This window comes from Canis aureus, chromosome 12, assembly GCF_053574225.1.
Source record: "Canis aureus isolate CA01 chromosome 12, VMU_Caureus_v.1.0, whole genome shotgun sequence".
Classification (NCBI taxonomy): Eukaryota; Metazoa; Chordata; class Mammalia; order Carnivora; family Canidae; genus Canis; species Canis aureus.
In genome coordinates this window covers 27,700,163-27,723,786 of record NC_135622.1, presented here as the reverse complement: position 1 = coordinate 27,723,786, position 23,624 = coordinate 27,700,163, and the positions used below count along the sequence as shown (strand labels likewise).

Sequence of the window (23,624 nt, the reverse complement as noted above, 5' to 3'; positions counted from 1 at the left end):
ATTTTAAGATTTGTGTGGAATCAGAAAAGACCTCGAATAGCCAAGGGAATTTTAAAAAAGAAAACCATAGCTGGGGGCATCACAATGCCAGATTTCAGGTTGTGCTACAAAGCTGTGGTCATCAAGACAGTGTGGTACTGGCACAGAAACAGACACATAGATCAATGGAACAGAATAGAGAATCCCAAAGTGGACCCTCAACTTTATGGTCAACTAATATTCGACAAAGGAGGAAAGACTATCCACTGGAAAAAAGACAGTCTCTTCAATAAATGGTGCTGGGAAAATTGGACATCCACATGCAGAAGAATGAAACTAGACCACTCTCTTTCACCATACACAAAGATAAACTCAAAATGGATGAAAGATCTAAGTGTGAGACAAGATTCCATCAAAATCCTAGAGGAGAACACAGGCAACACCCTTTTTGAACTCGGCCACAGTAACTTCTTGCAAGATACATCCACGAAGGCAAAAGAAACAAAAGCAAAAATGAACTATTGGGACTTCATCAAGATAAGAAGCTTTTGCACAGCAAAGGATACAGTCAACAAAACTCAAAGACAACCTACAAAATGGGAGAAGATATTTGCAAATGACGTATCAGATAAAGGGCTAGTATCCAAGATCTATAAAGAACTTACTAAACTCAACAGCAAAGAAACAAACAATCCAATCATGAAATGAGCAAAAGACATGAAGAGAAATCTCACAGAGGAAGACATAGACATGGCCAACAAGCACATGAGAAAATGCTCCGCATCACTGGCCATCAGAGAAATACAAATCAAAACCACAATGAGATACCACCTCACAGCAGTGAGAATGGGGAAAATTAACAAGGCAGGAAACCACAAATGTTGGAGAGGATGCGGAGAAAAGGGAACCCTCTTGCACTGTTGGTGGGAATGTGAACTGGTGCAGCCACTCTGGAAAACTGTGTGGAGGTTCCTCAAAGAGTTAAAAATAGACCTGCCCTACGACCCAGCAATTGCACTGCTGGGGATTTACCCCAAAGATACAGATGCAATGAAACGCCGGGACACCTGCACCCCGATGTTTATAGCAGCAATGTCCACAATAGCCATACTGTGGAAGGAGCCTCGGTGTCCATCGAAAGATGAATGGATAAAGAAGATGTGGTTTATGTATACAATGGAATATTACTCAGCCATTAGAAACGACAAATGTTACCTCATTTTAAAGGATGTATCAACTCCAAAAAAAATTAATCATAAAACAAGAAAAACAGGGTATACTGATACAGTAAATTTCATATATTCAGTAACTAAAAATCTGAATATTTCACCAAAAAAGGCTTCAGTCATATAAATGCAAACGGTACGTACTGTTTTAAGTAATTTGCAGAAGGTACAAAGACCAAAAGTCTACTTTCATTATCTAAATTTAATTTTGTTGAACTATTTTGTATTTATCAAAAATTCATTTCATAATAAAATTACATCAGTCAGATTTGGGTAGGTTAACAATTACAAGCCAGTAATAAATTTACACGAATGCGTGAACTGGGTTGCAAGTTAAAATGTATTTCAAACCGAGCTGCAGTAAAAAAAGAAGTTTGAAAACAGGATTCTAAACTTGCCACAAAGTCCCGTCTTCAGGCGCCCGCGCTGAGCTCAGAGCTCCAGCAGCGCCCCCTGCCGGGGATGTGGCCTCCGGAGGCTCGCCCTTTAGATTCATTCGGTGCCAGCGCGCCCTCTGCTGGTCAGAGGAGGCCCAATTTACCGCTCAGCCGGGGCCTAGCTCTAAGTCCTGAAGGTGTTCTGGGGTAACCAAAGGATGGTCTCTGGATTCCTTGGCAGCCAGACTCTCTCTGTAGCAGCATCCAGGAGTGAGCAGGCGTTTGTGATGAGCCAAACACTTGCATTCATGAAGTTACAGTGAGCGAGGTGGTGAGCTGAATCAGCTCATGATGGGTCTTGGGGTCTCACTATGGAGCTTGGACTTGCCAGGTAGAGAGTGGAGAGGGTTTTACTAGGGGGAATGGTGTAATAAGATCTGAATTTCAGAGAGTTTTAAAATAATTTTTAGATTGATTTATTTATTTGAGAGTGAGAACAAGAGCAGGATGGGAGAGCGGCAGAGGGAGAGAGAGAGTCCCAAGCCGACTATGCCCTGAGCACAGAGCGCATGACCCTGAGATCACCACTTAGTAAGAGTTGGACACTTAACCCACTGGTCACCCAGGTACCCCTAGAGAGATGTCTTGGCCAAAGTTGAGGCAGGCAGCCTGGAGCAGGGAGCACCTGGAGGTGGGTAGGCAGTTAAGGGCTGCGCCAGGAATCCAGGTGATAGGTGGTGCCCTGAGCCTCAGGAGAGTGAGCCCCATGTCTCTACCCATTCTGTGTCTGTGAGGCTGACCTTGTGGGCTGCTTTAGGGGTCTCCTGTCCTCTGTCTCTTGGTTGGCCTAGGCAATGGGAGATCAGAGGGAGGGAGGAGAGTTTGTTAGAATTCCTCCCCTGCCCCCTTTCCTTGCCAGTTGTCAGTAGCTGTGTTCCCTTCCTATATAGAAGCCACACTTCAGCTCTGGGTATACCAGTCAGTGGCAGGTCCCCTTACCCCTTTACCTCTTGGGGGTGTGGGGATAGGGGAATACAGCTGTTGGCAGACCCCCATGCTTCACCATCTCCTCTGCTTTCTCTAAACCTGCCCTTGCTTACAGTTCTCCCCAATGTGCACCTTCAGGACTTGGAGCTAGGCCCTGGCTGAGCCATCAGCTGTGCTTCCTGGGACCAGAGGGTGTGTACTCTTATCCCTTGTGGCCATGTCCTGAGCCATGCGAAAGGGTTTGAACTTTATTGTTCAGGCAATGGGGACTCATTGAAGGTTTTAAAGAGGGCAGTAGCAAGGGCAGAGGTGTATTCAGGAGAAGTCTGCCCAACTGAAGTGAGCAGGACAGCCCAGTCAGTGACGATTTGAGGCAAGTAAATCGTTAACAGGCAGCAGGAGGAACCCAGGTGATAAGCCAGGACTCTACGCCCCACATCATTGGCTCAGGGAATGGCAGAGGGAAGCCAAGCCATTAGAACAGCATGCCAGTTACACATATTACCTGGTAATCAACTTAAAGAACCTGTGCATTTAATGTTTTGGTTTTTTAGTGTTGAAAACATAGGTGTGTCAAAAGTGTCGCACCAAAATGTGTTTTTCCTTGGCTCTCTACCCCTGCCCCTTCCACACAGGCTGGACCAAGTGGCCACCTCTTCATTGACGTGGTACCTCAGTCTTTCTGGCACCAAAGCTGCACCTTTAGAGTAGTGTTCAATCAAAATGTAATGAATGGTGAACCACAAATATGAGCCATGTATAGAATTTTAAAGTTTCTAGCAGCCATGTTAACAACAGTAAAAAGAAATAGGTGAATCTCTTAACATTCAGTGATGTGAGAACAGACAACCCAATAAAAAATGGGCAAAAAGAGACACCTGAGTGGGTCAGAGGTTGAATGTCTCCTTCAGCCCAGGGCATGATCCTGGGATCTGGGATTGAGTCCCACATCAGGCTCCTTGCAGGAAGCCAGCTTCTCCCTCTGCCTGTGTCTCTGCCTTTCTCTCTCTCCCTGTGTCTCTCATGAATAAATAATAACATCTTAAGAAAAATAAAATAAAAATGGGCAAAAAATCTGAATAGACACCTCGCCAAAGAAGCTATACAGATGATAAATAGGTATATGAAAAGAGGCTCACCATCATATGTCATTAGGGAATTACAAATTAAAACAATGAGATACCATTACACACCTATTGAAATGGTCAAGATCTAGAACACTGACAACACCAAATGCTGGTAAGGCAGCAGGAACACACCATGGTACAGGCTCTTTGGAAGGCAGTCTGGTGATTTGGTTTTTTATTTTGTTTTGTTCTTTTTACAAAGCTAAACATAGCCTTACCATCTGATCCAGCCATTGCATTCTATGCAAAATTTGCACCTGAATGTTTATAGTAGTCTTTAGGGCTTCGGAATGTCATAATTTCCCCTAAAATATTATCCAAAATGTTGTATTAATATCTTGTGACTATTTTAGAAATTCAATTGTTTAATAAATTGGTTACCAAAATTTTAATTTATTAAGTATCATGTGATTTGTGTTGAAATATCCTTAAACATAAAGATGACTAAAGTTTTAAGAATTCTCAGGAGCAATAAGGCCTTTATGTATTTATGTGTAAATAGACTAATACTTTATGAAGATTTACTTTCTGGCTAGCATAATAGATAATTTTGATCAAAGCTGAGAAGTCTCAGATTGACAAGACAGATGTTTGTTTCATTTGGGGGAAAAAAAACAAGAAAATAAGTTTATCTTATTTAATTTTTCCAAGAAACTAAGTTTAAATCACCAAGTAGGCAATATACTAGGGAACACCTCAGTTTGGATTTGCTCAACTGATAATTCCCCTTTTCATTAGTCTAAACACCTTATTCGTATGGAAAAATTATCAAAGAATCAGCAGTACTCTAACCCAACCACTCTAGCAGTTTACCATAATACATTCATTTCATTTTTCTTTTTAACTTTTTATTAGAAATAATAATAGACACACCAAAAAAGCTGAAAAAAATGTACAGAGAGTTTACACATATAATTCACCTAGCTTCCTCTAATGTTAGAATAAATAGCCGGGCAGCCCCAGTGGCACAGTGGTTCAGCGCCGCCTGCAGCCCAGGGTGTGATCGAGTCCCATGTCGGGCTCCCTGCATGGAGCCTGCTTTTCCCTCTGCCTGTGTCGCTGCCTCTCTCTCTGTGTGTGTCTCTCATGAATAAATAAAATCTTAAAAAAAAAAAAACACTTAAAAAGAGCCATCATCTCCAGTCTGGAGATGGTAGCTACCAATGAGTTCTTCAGGAGACTGGAGTGCCCCTCACCAACACATTTGCTATTAGTTCCTCAGGTCTTCCTGGGGTGGATGATTAATGGGCAGCCGACTAGGTTATACATAACATATGTCTTCCAACATTCTCACCATCTCCCTGAGCCTCCTGTACAACAATGGCTCAACCTGAGCTCTCTCTCTCTCTCTCTCTCTCCCCATGTGTATATATATATATATTTAGAACGTCAGCACTCTGTAGTGATGACTAATTCATTGTAGGGTTTCTAGAAATAGATGAAGATGCTTCTAAGGTGCTGCTTAACTTATGTGAGAAAAGATTTCTAGGCATGGTAGGCAGAAAATCTAACTTGAATTCATGGCTTCATACCTGCTTTCCAGATTTAAGGAAGATCACAGACCTGAAGCCCTTGGAGGCAAAGGCCATGTCCCTTTGAAGAAGAATTTTACAGTGTGTGTTACAGACTGAATTGTGTCTCTCCCCCACTCATCATTCACATGTTGAATCTTTAACTCCTAATGTGACTGTTTTTGGAGATGGGACCTTTAAAGAAATGATAAAGGGTAAATGAGGTCATGATAGTGAGGGCTCTAATCTAAATATGACAACTGTCCTTATAAGAAGAGGAAGAGACACCAGGGATTTGTGTGCACAGAGGAAAGGCCGCAGTAGGGCACAGCAAGAAGGAGAAAAGCCTCAGAAGAAACCAAAACTGCCAACCTTTCTCTTGGATTGTCAGCCTCCAGAACTGTGAGAAACAAATTTTTTCTTTAAGCCACCCTGTGTGTGGTATTTTGTTAATGGCAGCCCCAGCAGACTAACACAAGGTGACAGGTAAATAGTAGGACTCTTCCCCTGAGCCCTCCCCAAGACACTTGTAGCCATTATTTGAGGACTGTGAACTGGGAAAAGAGAAGGACTTTCCAGGGATTTCAAAGATTGACTCCCTACTGATGCTGATTCCCAGAGACACAAAATGCTGCTGTGGTCCATCAAGCCAGGCAGAACATTATGAAGGTCAGGAGACAGATGGACTTTGGAGCTGAGTCTGTCTGAAGATCCAGCCTTAGAATATTTTCTCAAGCTTAGAATTTATCTAATTTAAATTGGTAAATTTAGGGATTGGCAACATGCCTGGTTTTGGGTTCCTTCTCATAACGTGAGTGTTGCTATAGAGAGAATGGAAAGGAGAAGCCCCTAGATTTCTTTCTTACCCCTGCCAAGATAATAAACCAAAAACTAAAAGCAATACTACACATCCGGGAGAATGACTAGAATTAGCGTCATCATCAAAGACTTGAAAGATGCAAGGCTATTAATTTCACATCCCCATTTAATTTGCCTTTTTGGTGGGTGCAAATACTGCCTAGGTTTCAGAGAATGTCAGTAGATCATCATAAACTTAACCAGCTTGTAAAGCGAATTGAAGCTGCAGATCTGCATGTTACGTCTTTACTGGGGCAAATAAACACAGTGCCTGAGAGCTAGTATTTACCTAGAAAATGTTTTTTAAAGCTCATTTCTGTGAGCAAAGATGACTAGAAGCAATTTGCCTTCACATGCAAGACTCATGTCTTGCCTCATGTCTATATCAACTCCCCAATTCCTTACCACTATAAGTCCTGGGGACCTGGTGCTGGCCTATTACATTGATGACATTATGCTAATTGAATCCGGTAAGCAAGAAATAGCAAACACACTTGATGCTTTTGAAAGAGAAATGCATGCTAGTGAGATGCATTCAGGGGGTCTGCCATATTGGTGAAATTTCCAGGGGTGCAGTAGTCTAGAACATATCAGAATATTGTGATAGACAAATTGTTGAACCTTGTATTTCCCAGCATGAAAAAGAAAGGCATGGTGCTTAATGGGCCTCTTTGGATTTTAGCGTTAACACATTCCTTGTCTGGGCACGCTGTTTTGGTCCATGTACCAAATAACCCATAAAGCTGCTCTGCGTCCTAGATCCAGAAAAGATTATGCCAAAGGTCTAGGCTAGGATGTAAGTCCTGAGGGCAGGCCTTAAGAATTAACAGACCCACTGGTTCTAGAAGTGTTTATGGCAGATAGAGGTGCTGCATGGAGCTCTTGCAAGCCACAGCTGAGAAATGACAAGGAAAATCCCCAGGATATGGGAGTAAGGCTGCGTCCTCTCCTGCTTTGCTGTAAATCAGCTCCTGAATTACTATTTGTTTATGACAGAGTTTGAATTCCTAACCATGAGACATGAAATGACTATCTACTTAAACTGCCCATCATGAGCTTGGACTGACTTGATCTACCAAAAGACTGACTTGATCTACCAAACCATAAAATTGGACAGCCACAGGAATTTTCTATTTAAAAAATAATGGTATATGGGAGACCAGGCCAAGTATATCTGAAAGGCAAAAGTCAACTTCATAAGCTAGTAGCTCAGACTTCCATGGTATCTCCTCTTAGAGCTTTTCTACCTATTTCTTAATTCACACCATAGTCTCATGGGGAGATATAGAACAGAGAAGTGTAGGCCTGATTGGACATATGTATGGATCTGCATAGTATGTTGGCCCCAGCTGGAAATAGATGGCTACTGCCATTTCACTATAGCCCCTTCAGGTTGCCTTGAAAAGTAACGATGAAGGGAGAGCCTCCCAGTGGGCGGAACTTGAGATAGCATATTTGGTATTCATTTCATGATGGAGGAGATCTGTGATACAGATCTACACTGATCTGTGGGCCAGTGAGTTGACTACCTGAGCAGAGACTTAGAAAGAAAAAGTTAAGAAAGTTGGCTAGGAGGAGGAGTAGAGAGTGGCATGCAGATGCACTTCTCAGAATGGGTACAGAATGGGTAATGTGAAGATACTTGTTTTCCAAATAAGTGCCTACCAAAGGGAATCTACAGCAGAGGAGGATTTCAATAAATGGGAGGTCGAAGTGTCCCAACCTGTGGTTGTCAGTCTTCCCCAGTCATTTGCCTACTCAATGGGTCCATGTATAAAGTGACCATGGAAACAGATGTGGAGATTATGTATGACTCAGCTGCTTGATTTCCCCTCAACAAGTTCAACTTGGTTACTGCTACTGAAGAGTGTCCAACTTATCAGCAGCAGAGATGAACAGAAAACCCCTGATATGGCACTTTTCCTGGTAAAACCAGCCATCTCTGGTGGCAGATTGGTTATACTGGACTGTTCCATTATGACGAAGTCAATGCTTTTTTCTTGTATAGATATATATAAATTTCGTGTATTAATTTATCTTCTCAACTCATAGTACTTCTGTCAGCAACACCATTTGTAGACTTACTGAATGACTTTATCTGAGATGTCTCACATGGCATCACTTCCAAATAAGTGTTACATTTTTCAGTAAAGGAATTGTGGCAACAATTTCACACTCATGCAATAATTCATTGGCTTTTCTCCCTGCACCATCATTGGCTTTACCATATGCAGCTGTCTTGGTAAAATAGTGGAATGGTCTTTTGAAGAGTCACATGTGGTGCCAACTAGAACACACACTTTGAGAGAGTGCTGTCTTAATGAAAGCAGTGTATTCCTTAAACTGGTGGTTGATAAGTGTTGTTGTCATCCTCATGACAGGAGTGAAGAGGTTCAAGAACTGAAGGGTGGAGTAGGGAAGAGCCCCTGTTATGCTTAAACTAAATGGCATACTGTAGGAACTTTTTCTTGTTCTGTGACCCTAGGCTCCCTGGAAAGAAGGTTCTAGGGCCCAGAAATGAAATGCTTCCCCTAGGGAATATAGTCTGAGGAAGATCTGAGGAATTGGAAGCTGAGATTGCCCAATAGCCATTTGGCCCCTTGTGTCATTGAATAAACAGGTAGAAAGGTGTCATCCTACTGGTTGGAGTTATTGATCCTGATTCTTCAGGGAAAACTAGGTTGTTGCTTCTCGATGGAGGTAAACTCAAGGGATTCCCTGGAGCAGGTCTTATTTCTCTGCCTAGTAGTTTCAGACAATGGAAAACTGTAGCATCCAAAAAAGAAGAGCACCAAGGAGTATATTTTGCTTGGGATGGGGAATACAGATTTCCAATTTAAGGAGGAAGAACATGGACCTGAGGGGCAAAAGGCTTAGCCAATGTTGGATGACTTCCAATGACCCTTCACAATTCATTGGAAGGAAATTGGAATATGGGAAGAGAGTGAGGTCAGGGTATTTATTCCTGGTTGCGTCTCTCTGGGGTCACCCCAGGCTGTTTTTCTTGAGGCGGGTCATGGCTCCTAATATGTTGTCCTTTCTACAAAGCTCTCTCTCTCTCTCTCTCTCTCTCTCTCTCTCGGTTCTGGTAACTGTTTTCTCCTCTTGTCCATTCAGGTCTATGGGTGATAAGGGGTGTATCCTACTGTGACTAGCCCTGGGGTTCAGCATTATCTATGCCTTGGGGTTTCCCTATACTCTGCCCACATCTTTATAAATAAACCCTTTATTACATTTACCTCAAATTGCCAAATTTTGAATGTGTCATATATTTCTTGTTAGAACCTGATTGGCACAGCATAGCTCCCAAGTTCACCCAAGCCGGCTTGAAAGACTTTGATGTGGGAGAGACATTCTCTTTCTTGCAAAGATGTAAATAACTGAACATGCAATTTTGATTCTCACAGAAAATTATCTTATAAATGTAAAGGAATTTGGCCTTAAGCAATGAATGTCAGGTCAGAGAATTAAATAAATGCTGATCTTTGCTGACATTATGGAACTAACAGATCAACAGTTCTGATCCTGTAGTACTTCTGGACTTCCAATTTTGTGATCTAATGAATATTTTGATCACTTTGATTTGGAGTTTTCCAGCTTTTGAAGCTGAAAGTAAACTTAACTGATAGATTTTTTTGGAAGTAGAACCTATGAGTCAAGGGGTACATACATTTAGATTTTTAATAGCTTTTGCTAGATTGCTTTCCAAAAAGGCTGTGCTGATTCACACATCCATCCATACAGTGAGTGAATCTGTTTCCTCACCACCATTGCCTACCACCTTTTTAATTTGTGCCTTCCTGATGGGTGGAAATGGAATCTCATCATTGCTTTGATTTGCATTTTACTAATTACTAGTATGGTTAACTATAATTACTTCTATTTGTTGGATATTTATATTTTCTTTCTAGTGAAAAGCTTGTTACACCTATTATTTACTTTTCTATAAAATTACTTGCATTTTAAAAACTAGTAGAAATTACTTCAAAACTCTGAATATTAGGTGTTAGCTTGTTAGATGTGTTGCAAATATTTTTCTTGTAGGTACCTTATCTTTTCATTTTAACCCATGGTGTGTTTTGTCTGAGTTTGTCCAAAATTCTAAAATTTTGATGATGTTCAATTTATCATCTTTTCTTTCATGGCTTTTGCATTTTGCGTGATGTGGATCATTAAGCTAAAAGTTCTCTGTCTTGGCTCTTTGTCTAGGAATTTCAAACTTTAGGTATTTTACCTAAACTTTTCCTTAAATGTTTTACCACAAGCTGTCTGATGAAGACTTTAGTTGATTTTTTATTTTTTGGTCTTCATCAGACAGCTTGTGGTAAAACATTTGATTCTGTATATATTTGTCAATTATAGGAGCCAGATAACCTCTACTACTTCATTGTTCTTTCTGCTATGAATGTCAGCTTAGATACATGAATATGTTTTTATGGAGGTTGTGCATCTATGAACAGGTAATAGAGATTCTAGTAGTGTATAAGCAAGCTCTCTCCCTCTTCCTAGTTTCCACTGATGTTCCCTCCACTTATCAAGATCATGGGCATGCTAAGTAAGCAAAATGGCAGGACTTGATGTCAAACAAGCATGGATGATAATATCTTAGAACTTAAAAATTGGAATCTGGGCTTCATGATCTCTTAAAATTTTTTCCATGTCTAGGGGTTTTGGCTTTATGAGTACTTACTTGAATTCAATTCAAGCCATACTTAATGGTGTACATAGTTTTCATTGTTGGATGTGACAATAAAACATTATTAGAAAGAATCTGACAAACTGTTTATATAGCAGAATCATAGTCTTTACTTTTTATAACCAGCATGAATATTGATAGTCCTCTTGGAAACAACTAGGGCATCATGTAATCATATTATCCATCCCTTCTACTCTAAGACAAAAGTTCTGGTCCATTTCTTCAGAAGATGTGCTCTCTGATCCTCAATTATCCACCCCAGTGGTTCAGTTCTTCCCTCTTATCACCATCACTCCTGTTCTAATTTCTCTGATACTCATTCACACTAAAGTTTAAACTGGGGACTTCAGAATGGATACTGATTGCTGGCAATTCTGGAAAGTACTGGATGTTTTGAATGTTGGGAAGTGAGGGAAAGGTCAGAATCAAGTGGAATAAGAGGCTGAGGCTAATGAGGACAGATGTCATCGTAAGACATAGGTTTTTGCAACCTTTTTCTGGGCATGGGAAATTCAAGCTATATTCAATGGCTTTTGAATCAATGAAAATATAACTCTCTGAGTTGTATCCACATTGGTGGTTCATGGACTGAACATACTACACTCTCTTTTCAGAGGTCTGAGCATCAGTTTGGCCGAGGGCCCCTCTTGAGGTCTGGACATCAGTCCTACAAGGTCCTTCCTTTGAGCTCCTCAGGTCTTTTGTTCCCTTTTGTTTCTATCCTGCAGTTTTTACTATGGGATACTTTGGCACCTCCTTTAGCCTTCTAACATATTTTGTGACCAGTTCCCTTTGTTTGAAATTCCTTGTGTGGGTTCTGCTTTCCACATTAGATCCTGATTGAAACAAAGACCTAAGGAATATAGGGACCAAGTGATAGGACCCTTTAGATGCCATTTTGTGGCAAACATCCCAAGAAAGGAGGTTAATTGACTGATACATGATGGAGAGGCTCTTCAGTTGGACAGAGGGGACCCAAGAGAGGTGACACTGGCTGAGCCTGGCTTTGAACACAAGTATGTCTGAATTTATTATCACACTATCTCCTGGGGTAACGGATAACCTGGAAGCCAAAAGTGATGGGATTGAGGCCTTGACATAAAAGGATCATGTTCCTCCAAGGCCAATAAGGAGATGGAGGTGACAGTATGAGAGGTTAAACAAGGAGACTCTTCAAGTCTGGGAAGAGGAGCTCATGAAGGTGCTTGCCTAAAAGGCTCTGTCTTAGCCTGCCCCCCACCCCCAACTAGGCAAATAAGTATGAAGTTGTTCTCACTCTGTCTTTTGAAATTCATCTCAGTCAAGTTAGCTTGTGCTGCAGAAAATTTTTGTGCTTGACCTCAGCAAATGGAGAATGGAGGTGTAACAAACACGGTACAAAAAAATAGTAATAAAGCTGTTACCATTCATTGAAAACCTACTAATGCCCTGCATTGGTAGAACAGAGGGTGGGAAATAAGTCAGAATCTGGGGCTCAGTTTTTAAGGAGATCATTGCTGACCATTTCAGTCCTCAGGCAGTTGTGCATTTTGGGGGCACCAGGGACCAGGCTTGCCTCAGTGAAGGGCATGCTGCTCAGTGCCTGTGGCTTCCCAAGGGGGTGGAGATGTATTTCTGAGGAGCTGAAAGTAGACAATATGGCATCTTTCAGCCTAACCCTCTTTTCAGGAGTGGCCCAAGGTGGGTTCAGGAGGATTGGAGGGCCAGAAATGCCATGTGGACCCTGCCTGAAGCCCACAGCGAATTTTGCAATCACAGGACTCCCTTAGTGGAACTATAGAGGGCAAGCTTACCTGCTCCAGCAGATGGACTCCTTTTGTGAAGAGCCTGGAATTTCCAGTTGTAGCCTGAGTGACAGGCAGGAGAACTGAGTTCTGGGGAAGTCCCTCAGTCTCCCCTTGCTGAGAAGCCTGGGGTCTGTCATCAACTCTATTTCCCTGTGGGTGTGGCTGGGTGCCTCCTTCTCTGGCAGCTCATGCTGATGCTATGATTTCTCCATCAGAGTCTCACAGGATCTTCTGACATACAATTGCCACGCCCCACCAAAGTTGGTGGCACCTCCCCATGCTCACCAAATAAATGTCAGTCTCTGTCAGAACCCGCCACTGCTCTTGGGAGCTATTGGAGCTGTGATTCAATCCTGTGCACTTTTGATAAAGGTCCTCCAACTTTTCAACCTTCCCTCTTTTCTGTGCTTTAGGGCTCAGGGAAGAGATGAGGCCATGCCAAGCTCTGTGTCTTGTCCAGTGCAGGGCTAGCTGCTTCTCACTTCTCACTTCCCAGGGAGTTGCTAGGATCCTGGCAGAGCTGCCCTGCTCCCAGGCAGAAGCAGATGCCAATGGGAGAAAGAGGAGGAGACGCAGGCATCAGGCAGCTGTGAATATTTAGGGTCAAAAGTCATACCTGGCTTAGAACTTCTGGGGAGATACTGTCACTGGCTAGATCTTTGTGTCGAGGAAATTCTGCCCAATGTCTCCTCCCTGTTACTACCTTGAAGTTTTGTCTCAGGAGGTGGCTCAGATTTTCTGACTAGGGCTTCATGTCAGGCCAGGCTTCACAGCTCCTTGTCCAGAATGAGGATCTCAGTAACTAGTGTCCTAGAGAGGTCTCGGAAGTGTCTCCTTTCCTGGTGCTCATGTCTCCTATCCCTGTCCCCACAGGTATTGAGATAACCCCGCTATGACATGCATTCGAGGAGTCCCTATGTCTAAAGAATCCTATACAGCAGGTGATGTTAAGATGGGGCTCTGGAGGTCTGGGACACCTGTACTTACACCTGTCTGTTCTGGATACCCCAGCATTCTTTGCCCCTCTTTCTGTATGGCCTTTACTACCCAGTGCTATCCATCTTCCACTGGACAGTGAGCTTCCACAGGGTGGGGAGTAGTGCTTGTTCTCTGCTCTGGCTCGAGACCAGCACCAAGCCAGGCACAGTGGCATCAGAGGGAGTATCTGGACCTTGACACACATGTACTATGTGTGACAGTTTACTCTCTTAGACCATACCTTACCCTCCTCACCACAACCTGTAGCTTTCCCATAAAGAAAAGCTGAGCTGAAGGTCATGTGAATTCTGTCACTTTTGGTGTGTAAATCTGGGACCTTCCTTCCCGAAGGGCCTAACATCTAGAAAAGTGGCCTAATTATAATGGGTCTTCATTATTCTTTTCTGTTTAAACCACAGCGAATAAACCTCACGTTGGGGAGGTCTCCGACTTGGATCAGCAGGTGTGGATCCTTCAGGGTCAGACCATTGTGACAGTTCCACGGAGTGACAGTGTAACTCCAGGTGAGTGGTCATCTTGGGGCTGTTGCCTTGGAGGCAAGGGAGGGGTCACACTGGTGCCCCTGGGAGACTAGCACTGGCCTTTTGTGAAAGGGTGGCTTTACAATAGGGCGGGGGAGGATTTCACACCAGCCTGGGAAGCCATGTCACCGGATGGAGGAGGATTTCACACCCGCCTGGGAAGCCATGTCAGTGAGAAGTTTGTCTGGACAAGAGTGTAGAAAGCAGAGAGGGAAGAGCAGTCTCCTGGGGAGCAGGAGAGATGCTTTCAGTGACTGACTGTCCCATGGAAGAGGAGTATCTTACTCTGCCTGACTTCAAGGTGTCCTAAAAGGACTAAACGAATGAGTACAGGCAGGCAGATTTCAAGATCATATTGGGCAAAACTTGCTTATGGACAGAACTCTTCGAGGATCAGAGGGGCTGCTTGGGGTTGGAGCTTCCCACCTTCAGGTGTTTAAGCAGACGTGTGATAATCCCTAGGGCAGGGTCTGCTATCTGGGTAACTCTTGTGTTTGCTCCATTTCCTAGGGCAGTGATGGGTACATGGCATGAATGAATAAATGAACAAATGAATGCGGTAGTTGGCCATTTGGTGGCCTTGGGATAGCAGGGATTATACTCTTAGAGTTTCTTCCTGCCCCACCTAAAAGATGCTGGTCTTGTCCTGACTTCAAGAGCAAATTGATACCATCTCCCTTCTTATCTTTATTAGTCACTATCACTGTTCTCCCATGCAAGTATCCAGAGTTGCTTGAGCAAGGCAGAGGCATTCCCATTTATTTGGGAATAGAGAATCCAGAAATGTGTCTGATTTGTGAGGACAGTGGAGGGCAGCCCACATTGCTACTAAAGGTGAGTAAGAAAAATAATGTTAAAAAAGGCCAATTTCTTTTGTTTATTTGATAAATAACCTAATTTTAGAATTAAAAAAGAAATATTCTCCTATTTTTAAACATATTTAATATTCCTAGATATTTTTTAGTTATGTGCATGCAACTGAGTTCTCAAGCCTCTCACTAGTTGAGGATGTTTGTTTTTCTTGAATTTTGAGATAGTCTCAACCATTGTTTCTTCAAGTATATTCTCTCCTTTATTCGCCTTACCTTTCCTTTTAGAATTCCTATGCCTTGGTCATTGGGTCTTCTTCCCTCTTTAACATCTCATCTAATTTTCCATACTTTCTATCCTTTCATTGTTTTTGTGTTTTGCTTGATGCATCCTAGGAGAATTTCTTGGTGCAATCTTCCAAGTCATTATTACATTTTAAGCTTGTCCTGTCTGCTAAATCATTCTTCCATTGTGTGTTCTGAAATTTCAGCCTTTACTCTTGTTCCTTAAACTTCAGTTCCATAAACTTCAGCATAGTTCTCTTCAATTGAACTCAACCCAATCCAACTTAGTTCAGCAAATGTGTGAGTTTTTACTGGCCTTCAGCACTGCTGTGGCCATTTGACATCCACTGGGGCACAGAATGGCAGAGGGCCCTGCCCTGATAGGGCTTGGATTCTCCGGGGGAGAAATGGTAGACAATGACTATAATAATAGGTAAGTTTGAGATGCCTTTAAGGGTGTTATGTTCCCTGGGAGAGCACAGATAGACCAGGATAAAGAGGCTGGCAGTGCTAGACCCGGGTAGAGTCGGGCTGCCATCGAAAATAGTGCAGTAGGCGTCCTAAGATTTCAGCAGACAGTAGAAGGCAACAAGAGAATTAACCAGCAGGGTGTCAGGGACAGCAAAGATTAGTGGAAAAATAGCGTGACAGTAGTGAATTAATGGATGAGGAGTGCAGAGAGATAAAGGCAGATCACAAAGGGCCTTGCCCGCATATGGAAGGACTTTGCCTTTCAATCTGAGTGACATGGGGAATTATTAAGAAGTTTTTAACAGGAGAGTGACATGAATGGACATAGGTTTAAAAATAATTGTTTTGGCTGATAGTTGAAAGCTGACTGTGGGGTGGGGGGCGCAAGGGTGAAAGTCCTGTGGGGGACTTCGAGGTGCTCTAGGTGAGATGTGATGGATGAGAGGATAGCAGTGGAGGTAGGTGGAAGCCAGTCAGATTCTGAAAATATGTTATTTAAATTGAGGCAACAGGATTTGCTGGCAGAGTGAATGTGAAATATGATGAAGGAAGATCGAGAATTACATTTTCAGCTACATCCTGTCTAGTAAGTCACCCTTCTACTATGGTTTTGTCCTCAGATGGATTGAGAATTGGACATTGCATTCTGTCATGTGTGAGTACTTAGGACCTCGGTGACAGTGTTGTTGTTGCAGCGCTGGAGGTGAAAGCCTGGATGGAGGGCGTTGAAGAGAGGGATAGGAGGAGAGAAATCCAAGACAGCACATATAGGCAATTATTACAGGCAGGTTTCTGCAAAGGGAAGCTGGGAATGGTGGTGGGCAATCAAAACAGTTATTTTTTAAGATGGTAGGATGACAGCAAATATGCTAATGGGAACAATGGAGAGAAAGCCAAAATGATGAACTGCTGGAGGAACAGCCCTAAGCTGGGAAGGGCAGATGGGACCTGCAGCCCAGGCCTTCCCAGGCAGGGAGTCGAAAGGGAGGAGGAAGACATATTGGAGTTTGAAATGAGAAAGTGTCTTTTTATTTATTAAACACATATGTATTGACTTTTTCTGTGTCGAGGAATACAATGATGAACAAGTCTGGCAATAATTATATGATTGTTGGCTAAATACACTAAGTTCAGATGATAATTGGACCTAATGAAGGTAAATAACCTGGTAATGAGATAGGGAGGGGCTTGAAGATGGCTGAATTATGGACCATTCCTGTGTAGTGGCTCTCCGGAGAGCTTGTGCATGTGTAATTTAGAGGTCCTTGGTTTACTGCTGCAAATCTGCATCTCCTTCCTTTTCCTACCCACCCACCCTGTCACCTCTTGTGTGACAAGAGTTCCAATTCATTCTTCAAGTGTGCCCGGTTGTTTATTAACCTGTCCCTTGTGTCATTCTGACTCCATCTCTGGATTTGAGGCTGGGCGCTGGGAAGGTGAGATTGTGTGCTCAGTCTGTGGCTCCTTTGGAAATGTATTTTTCTAGGCCTGTTTTAATAGAAGGATAAAGCTTTCTTGAACTTTGGAACATTTACTGATTGTGTGCAAATAATTCTGAACTACTCAAACAGTCTCTGCTTCTCCTACTGGGTGTTCTTTGTTACATTTCAGGAGGAGGAGATACTGGCTCTGTACAATGAAATGGCGCCTGTGGAGCCCTTCCTCTTCTACCACTCAAAGAATGGCAGGACCTCCACCTTCGAGTCTGTGGCCTTCCCTGGCTGGTTCATCGCCTCCTCTGAGAGAAGCCACCCCATCTTCCTCACTTCGCATCAGGGGGGAATGTACAATGTTAATTTCAACTTAAATATCAACGCTTGAACTCAGGCTGGAGGGGGCAGCTTGGTCAAAGGTCTTTGTGTTAAATTTTCTAGTTCCCAGTGTGCTTTCCTCTGTATTATTGCAGTGTCATTTCACATCAGTGCTGAGAGGTGGGCAGAACACTATTATCACCGCACTTTAGGAATGACTTCATGGTGACTGAGGCATAGAATGTGGGCTCAACCGTAGGAGAGAGGGTTGATGTAAGGTTCTCCTCTCAAGCTGAAGCTGTCCATTCCACAGCCATCCGTTTGAGGATGTCAGGACCCAAAGACATTAGGGCATTCTCTGGGGTGTGGAAATGGAGAAGCCTCAGAGCTCAAGAATCTTACCCAAGATCGGGTGGCTGTCATGGAGCTGATTGTTTTGTTTTGCTTTGTTTTCCTTCCTATTTGGATTACCTTTTCCATATGCTTTTTGTTTTGTCAGTATATCTCAGGTTGTATAATGTATCCTTTTAAGAGTTAAAGAACTTTTAAAGATAAATAATTTTTAATAACAGTTAAATTATTTTCCCTAATTCTAATATGTAAACATAAAGCCAAATATAAACTTCGTGTGTTTACATAATTAAAAAAATCTAAAACTAAGAGATAAAATGAAATAACAAACATACCGAACTGAAATTACAAATGTAGTTGAGTGAGGATAGCTCAGTGGGTGAGCCTGTGACTGGGGCTTAGCTGAGGGGAGAAAGATCCCTGTCAGTGGAGATAGGCTGGCATGGAGATTATGCATGTAGAAGAGCACTACTATTTCACTATTTTCAGTATAGTCTCACAGCCTTGATTTCTTTGCCTTTTTTAGACTTTTCCTTTTAGGCATGCTTACCATCCACATAATCCCTTTAAAAACTACAGTAAAGGGGATCCCTGGGTGGCGCAGCGGTTTGGCGCCTGCCTTTGGCCCAGGGCGCGATCCTGGAGACCCGGGATCGAATCCCACATCGGCCTCCCAGTGCATGGAGCCTGCTTCTCCCTCTGCCTGTGTTTCTGCCTCTCTCTCTCTCTCTGTGACTATCATAAATAAATAAAAGTAAAAATTAAAAAAAACTGCAGTAAAGGTCCCTTTCTTTGGAGCAGAGAGCCTAGTTTTTCCACCAGCCATGCTTCAGATGATGTATTCTGATGATTACATTACATGATCAATTAGTAATTAAATCACTAATTGTGGGCATAATTGTAGAAAGATGTAGCTCAGCTCTGGATCTGTATATAATAGATTTCTTATTTTGACTCTGATACTACAAATGCAGAAAATTCTGTTTGCTTAAATACAATTTCCAAAACAGCACCAATAACTTAAATTTGTTTTTTTTTTTTTCCTACTTTTGGACAATCAGACCACATACTCTAATAGCCAGGCCAGTAAGCAATCAGTAAGCACTGATTTAATGCAAGGCCTCTTGATTCTTTAAATTTTTCTTCTTCAATTACATATAGTTTTAGCATTGCAGTTTTATAAAAAAAAAATCAACAAACCAAACATTAAAATGGACACTGAGCTAATTAGTTCTGGGATATTAAATAGAAGAATTGGTTATTGAATATTTACAACTATCCCCACTGCTAATAAATGGTAGCAGTTTCTTACATCTGCCAATTTACCTTGCTACATCGTCAGTTGTTATATCTGACAGTTGGGATTTGCTTATGACATGATTATGGTCTGAGTGTTACAGCATCTCCATCCTGTTACAGGTGATTCCATCATCCCATCTCTTTTCTCCACCACCAAAACTGTTCATGCAGACACCATGACACTTTGGATTGTTACTTGGTACAGATTTGAGCTCAAACAAAAGCTCAAATATGAGTCTTGGTGTCATATAACTGCCTACCCTGATGATCCAGAGGAGGTTCTGATAACATATTTAGAGTGTAATCAAAATGAAAACATAGTAATCTCATAGTTTGTGAAGAAGTCTGGAAAACAGACTTCCAGGGACCCCTGGCTTATCTACCACGTTTGAGAAAGACCACAGCATATGAAATCATGGAAGACCCCTGTGAGTAATGACATTCTCATTGGCAGGTTTATGGCCCAGTGAACACCTGGTTTTCACACATTTGAATATCAAATGCTCTTGCATTTGAGTTCTATGAGCTCCAGGCCAACATTCATTGAAGGATTTGGTTCTTTTGGATCTTTAACAACGGGGTGGTATAAGGGGCTTGATGCACTGTGTTGGGGAGGTCATTGAGGAGGATATGACCACTAGTTGACCCATGAGCTGCGCCCTGGCAGTTGGAGGGTTCTCACCTCCTCCCCTGCCCTTGCATTGTGTGCGCTCTGCTTGCCTTCCCTGCTCCCAGAAGCTGCCTCAAATACATAGCCTTGTGATAGGGATGTGATGTTGAGACATCTGGATGACATATATGGCTGCACCTAGTTAAAGCCTCCATATAAATTTCCAGTATTCTAGTGGGTGAGTATGGAGATCTACTTATCTTGAAGCTGCCCAAAGACAAGAGTCCTATGTAAGTTCCCTTGCTTATTAAATTTGCCACCTATCGATCTGAAGTGAATTGTCTCTTTCCTTTTGGTCTCATTCATTCCTGATCTCCACATATGAGGACTGGTTTCAGATTACACCCAGGAAGCTCCTGAGGAGGTGTAATCTGCAGATTACACTGAGAGAGGAGCTTTTGGATTCTGGGAAGGACTTAAGAATCTTGCCACCAAAATCACAATTGTAGTGAAGACAGTTGAGTGGGATGTTTTTCTGCTTTGGGGATCATATCTTCTGGCATTAGGATTGCTGAAAGGCAAAGACAGCTTCCGAAGCTGGACCTGAAGATACCGTCCTTGAACTCATGAACAATGGGGCCTGGATACTGAAGATGCTGCCCCCGGGACCCTGAGAACAGTGGTTGTAATAAGTAATTCTTCATGTCAATAAAACATTGCTTTTTATTTCTCAAACTTTAAAAAGTTGTTTAAAAGAAAATTCTTCCAAAACAATACATGTCTATGATTAAAAGTGATATTCTTCTCCCCAATCCTGTATCCACGAGGCAACTGCTAACTCCTTTTCAGCTCTTTTTTCAGTTTTCCTCCACATATCTAGGTATATGTTTTACTTCTATTTCTTGAATTACCAACTTTAGACATTATCTTTTCTACCAGACAGATGTCATTTGCATCTCTACTGTACAAAAATCATATGCCCTGTATCTAATGCCCTTTATCTATTTGTTACAAGTTAATAGTAAGTCAAACAAAATTGTATTTATAGAGAGTTAAATGACCTTTGGGTGGGTCTGTTAGACACGACATGGGTGGGCTCTGGTATGACATTGAAAAGGCACACAGTAATCCTTTACTTTTTTTTCAAGACTTGGATAACTTTTGAATTACATCATTTTCCCTCAGCCTTTTCTTTTTATGAGTAAGGAAAGGGTGATACATGGAGTGGGTAAGACTTGTTGAGGGTGGCATGGACATTTAGTTGTAGGACTGGATATATGATACTCTTGAATTTTGGTCTTTCTATTTCTGTCTCCTTATGTTGGGATGAATTGGGTTGGGTTATGAAATGTTGTATGAGAAAACAGCAGCAATTATCCAGAGCAAGACAGCAGAGCAAAGTATGAGCCACCTCATTCCCATCATTGGGGCTATCCTTATTTAGCAGGGTGTCAGCAGATGACCCACTCAGGAAGGAACACTCCTAGCCACCTGGACATTGTTATGTAATGGCATACATGCTGAAATATATTGTGTATCTTATTTCTCCAACTTGAAGCAATATCAGAATAATCTGGGGTCTGAACTAAAAGCTCAAGTGTGAAAGGGATTATAAGGGAAAGGAGGGAAAAATTAGAGAGGGTGACAAAACATGAGACTCCTAACTCTGGGAAATGAACAAAGGGTAGTGGAAGGGAAAGAGGGCAGGGGGATGGGGTAACTGGGTAATGGGTACTGAGGAAAGCACTTGATGGGATGAGCACTGGGTGTTTATAATATATTGGCAAATCAAAATTCAATAAAAAACAATATAAAAAGTAAAATAAAATAAAGAAAATAAGAGCACAAGTGTTTGGGCTCACTTCAGACCTCATAAATTAAAACCCATTCCCCTCAAAATTCCAACTTAGTAAGTTTAGAGCATTGCCTAAGAATCAGTATTTTACTAAGGGTCTTAGCGAATAGAATGCACCCTCCCCCCACCGTTCATATGCCCATCATGTCTGTTCTAGAGTAGTTGTCTAATGTCAACCAGCAGAGTGGTTTTATTTGCTTGGATATCCAGTGGCTCTGTAGTTGATGCTTTCTGGTGGGCATTAACGAATAATACAAACATCTTCACATTTTGTGTTCACTCTCATATATGTCCATGCACATGGCTTTACTCTATATCCCCTTTAAGTCTTCTGATCAGTGAGCCACATATTGACTACTGCCCACAAATCTGTGTGTATTGTTCCTTTGGGACATTGTTATTTTCATACCAATGTAATGGTCTCACCCATTACTATGGATTACTCCCAGCTACTCCCATTGACTATTTCCTCTCTTCACTATTTTTGAAGGACACTGCCAAGTGTGGTTGTAATACACCTGCCATCCATTTTTGCCTCGTATCCACATAGTGAACTGACCCATGTGTAAACAATGCTTGGGCTTTTTTCTCTTCATTTAACTAGTTATAGAGGGACCCTCCATATAACTCCAAATGCGAGCTAGGGGAAGGGTACTGGTGTGATTGTGCTGGGTGATGTGGTGGTATGCTTTACCTCTTCATATAGCTTACTTGTACCCTCTAGTTCTGCTTGGGGTCAATTCTAGATTGAGAGTGAGAATGAGTGGGAAATATCAGTGAGGGTGACAGAACATGAGAGACACCGAACTCTGGGAAACAAACAAGCGGTAGTGGAAAGGGAGGTGGGCGGGGGGTTGGGGTGACTGGGTGACGGGCACTGAGGGGGGCACCTGATGGGATGAGCACTGGGTGTTATGCTATATATTGGCAAATCGAGCTCCAATAAAAAAAAATATACAAAAAAAGAGTGAACAACTGCTGGGCATGTGTCTAACTATTGCTTGATAGTCTGACATAATTCAAATCAAAATGGACAGTTTTGGATCATCACTTAGTGCCTCATGTATAAGTGTTTCTTTCTCTATGAGTGCTCAGTAACACATCAAGAGCTATCTCTGAAAAAAGCATATAATTCTCTGCTATAGAGAATTCTCTGCTTGACACACCTTCTTTATTATTCCCCAGAGTGAGCCTTTCTGCCTGATGAGTTTACGTTATCTGAGATGGTTTTTGATTTGCTTTTAATCTGGAAAGAAATTTTGCAGTGTGGAATTCCATTGCAAGTTTTTTCTTTCCATGTTCGAGATACCATTCTACTGTCTTCTGACTTCCATTGTTGTCATTAAGAAGTTAGTTGTCAGTCTTTTGCTTCCTTGAAAATAATGCCTTTTTATGATCTGTTGCTCTTATTAGTTTATTGGGTTTCATGCAATTTCAGTCTGATTTGGATTTCTTTTTATTTACCTTACTTGGGATTTATTGTGTTTCTTAAACCTGTGAATTGGCGTCTTCATCAGTTTGAGGAAGTCGCCAGCAATTCTTTCTTCTAATAATGCCTCTGTCCTACTTTCTTGTTCCCTTTAGGACTCCAATAAATGCCATAAGCTTCCTCACTTTATTTCCCACATCTTTTAACCCTCTTCTGTGTTTTCTATTATCCTGTGTCTGTGCTGTAATTTGTGTTTCTTCTAATTTATTTTCCAATTTATTAATTCTCTCTTATTCTTTTTGGTTTCCAGATTTATTGAGATATAATTAACATATAACATTGTGTAAGTTTAAGATGTACAAAGTAAGGTGGTTATCTGATACACATTTTTTTTTTTTGTTATCTAGTTGTGTGTACTTGTAGTTCACTGATTTTCTTTAAGAGGATTCTTCAGTGTTCTTAGTTCATTTATCGTCATTTTTTTAGGGTCAATCATTGGAGCTTTATTAATTTTCTTTAGTGGTGTCATGTTTCCTTATTGCTTGTGATCTTTGTGATCTTTATTGGTATTTGCACATTTAAGGAAGTAGGCGCTTTTTTCAATCTTTGTAGGCTGGCTTTGGAAGGCACAGACTTTACCAGTTAGTTTATCCAGAGATTCTAGGTGGGCTTGCTGCTGAAGTTCTCAGATAGGCA

At 41.8% G+C, this 23,624-nt stretch overlaps 1 protein-coding gene across 3 annotated transcripts in view; it reads left to right on the top strand.

The window, feature by feature from the left end:
* The window catches only part of IL36G (interleukin 36 gamma), a 48,167-nt gene extending 30,654 nt beyond the window's left edge, over window positions 1-17,513 (top strand). Inside the window, exons 1-5 of one of the 3 annotated variants that reach the window (XM_077843272.1) lie at window positions 12,682-12,920; window positions 13,422-13,489; window positions 13,946-14,050; window positions 14,763-14,902; window positions 17,245-17,513. In XM_077843272.1, the coding sequence (XP_077699398.1) occupies window positions 13,441-13,489; window positions 13,946-14,050; window positions 14,763-14,902; window positions 17,245-17,454 (504 nt within the window). In that variant the 5' untranslated portion in view covers window positions 12,682-12,920; window positions 13,422-13,440 and the 3' untranslated portion in view covers window positions 17,455-17,513. Of the gene's footprint in view, window positions 1-12,681; window positions 12,921-13,421; window positions 13,490-13,945; window positions 14,051-14,104; window positions 14,501-14,762; window positions 14,903-17,244 lie in introns of those variants that run through there. The other 2 variants (XM_077843273.1, XM_077843274.1) reach the window with 2 other exon arrangements.
* Window positions 17,514-23,624: the final 6,111 nt, after the last annotated feature.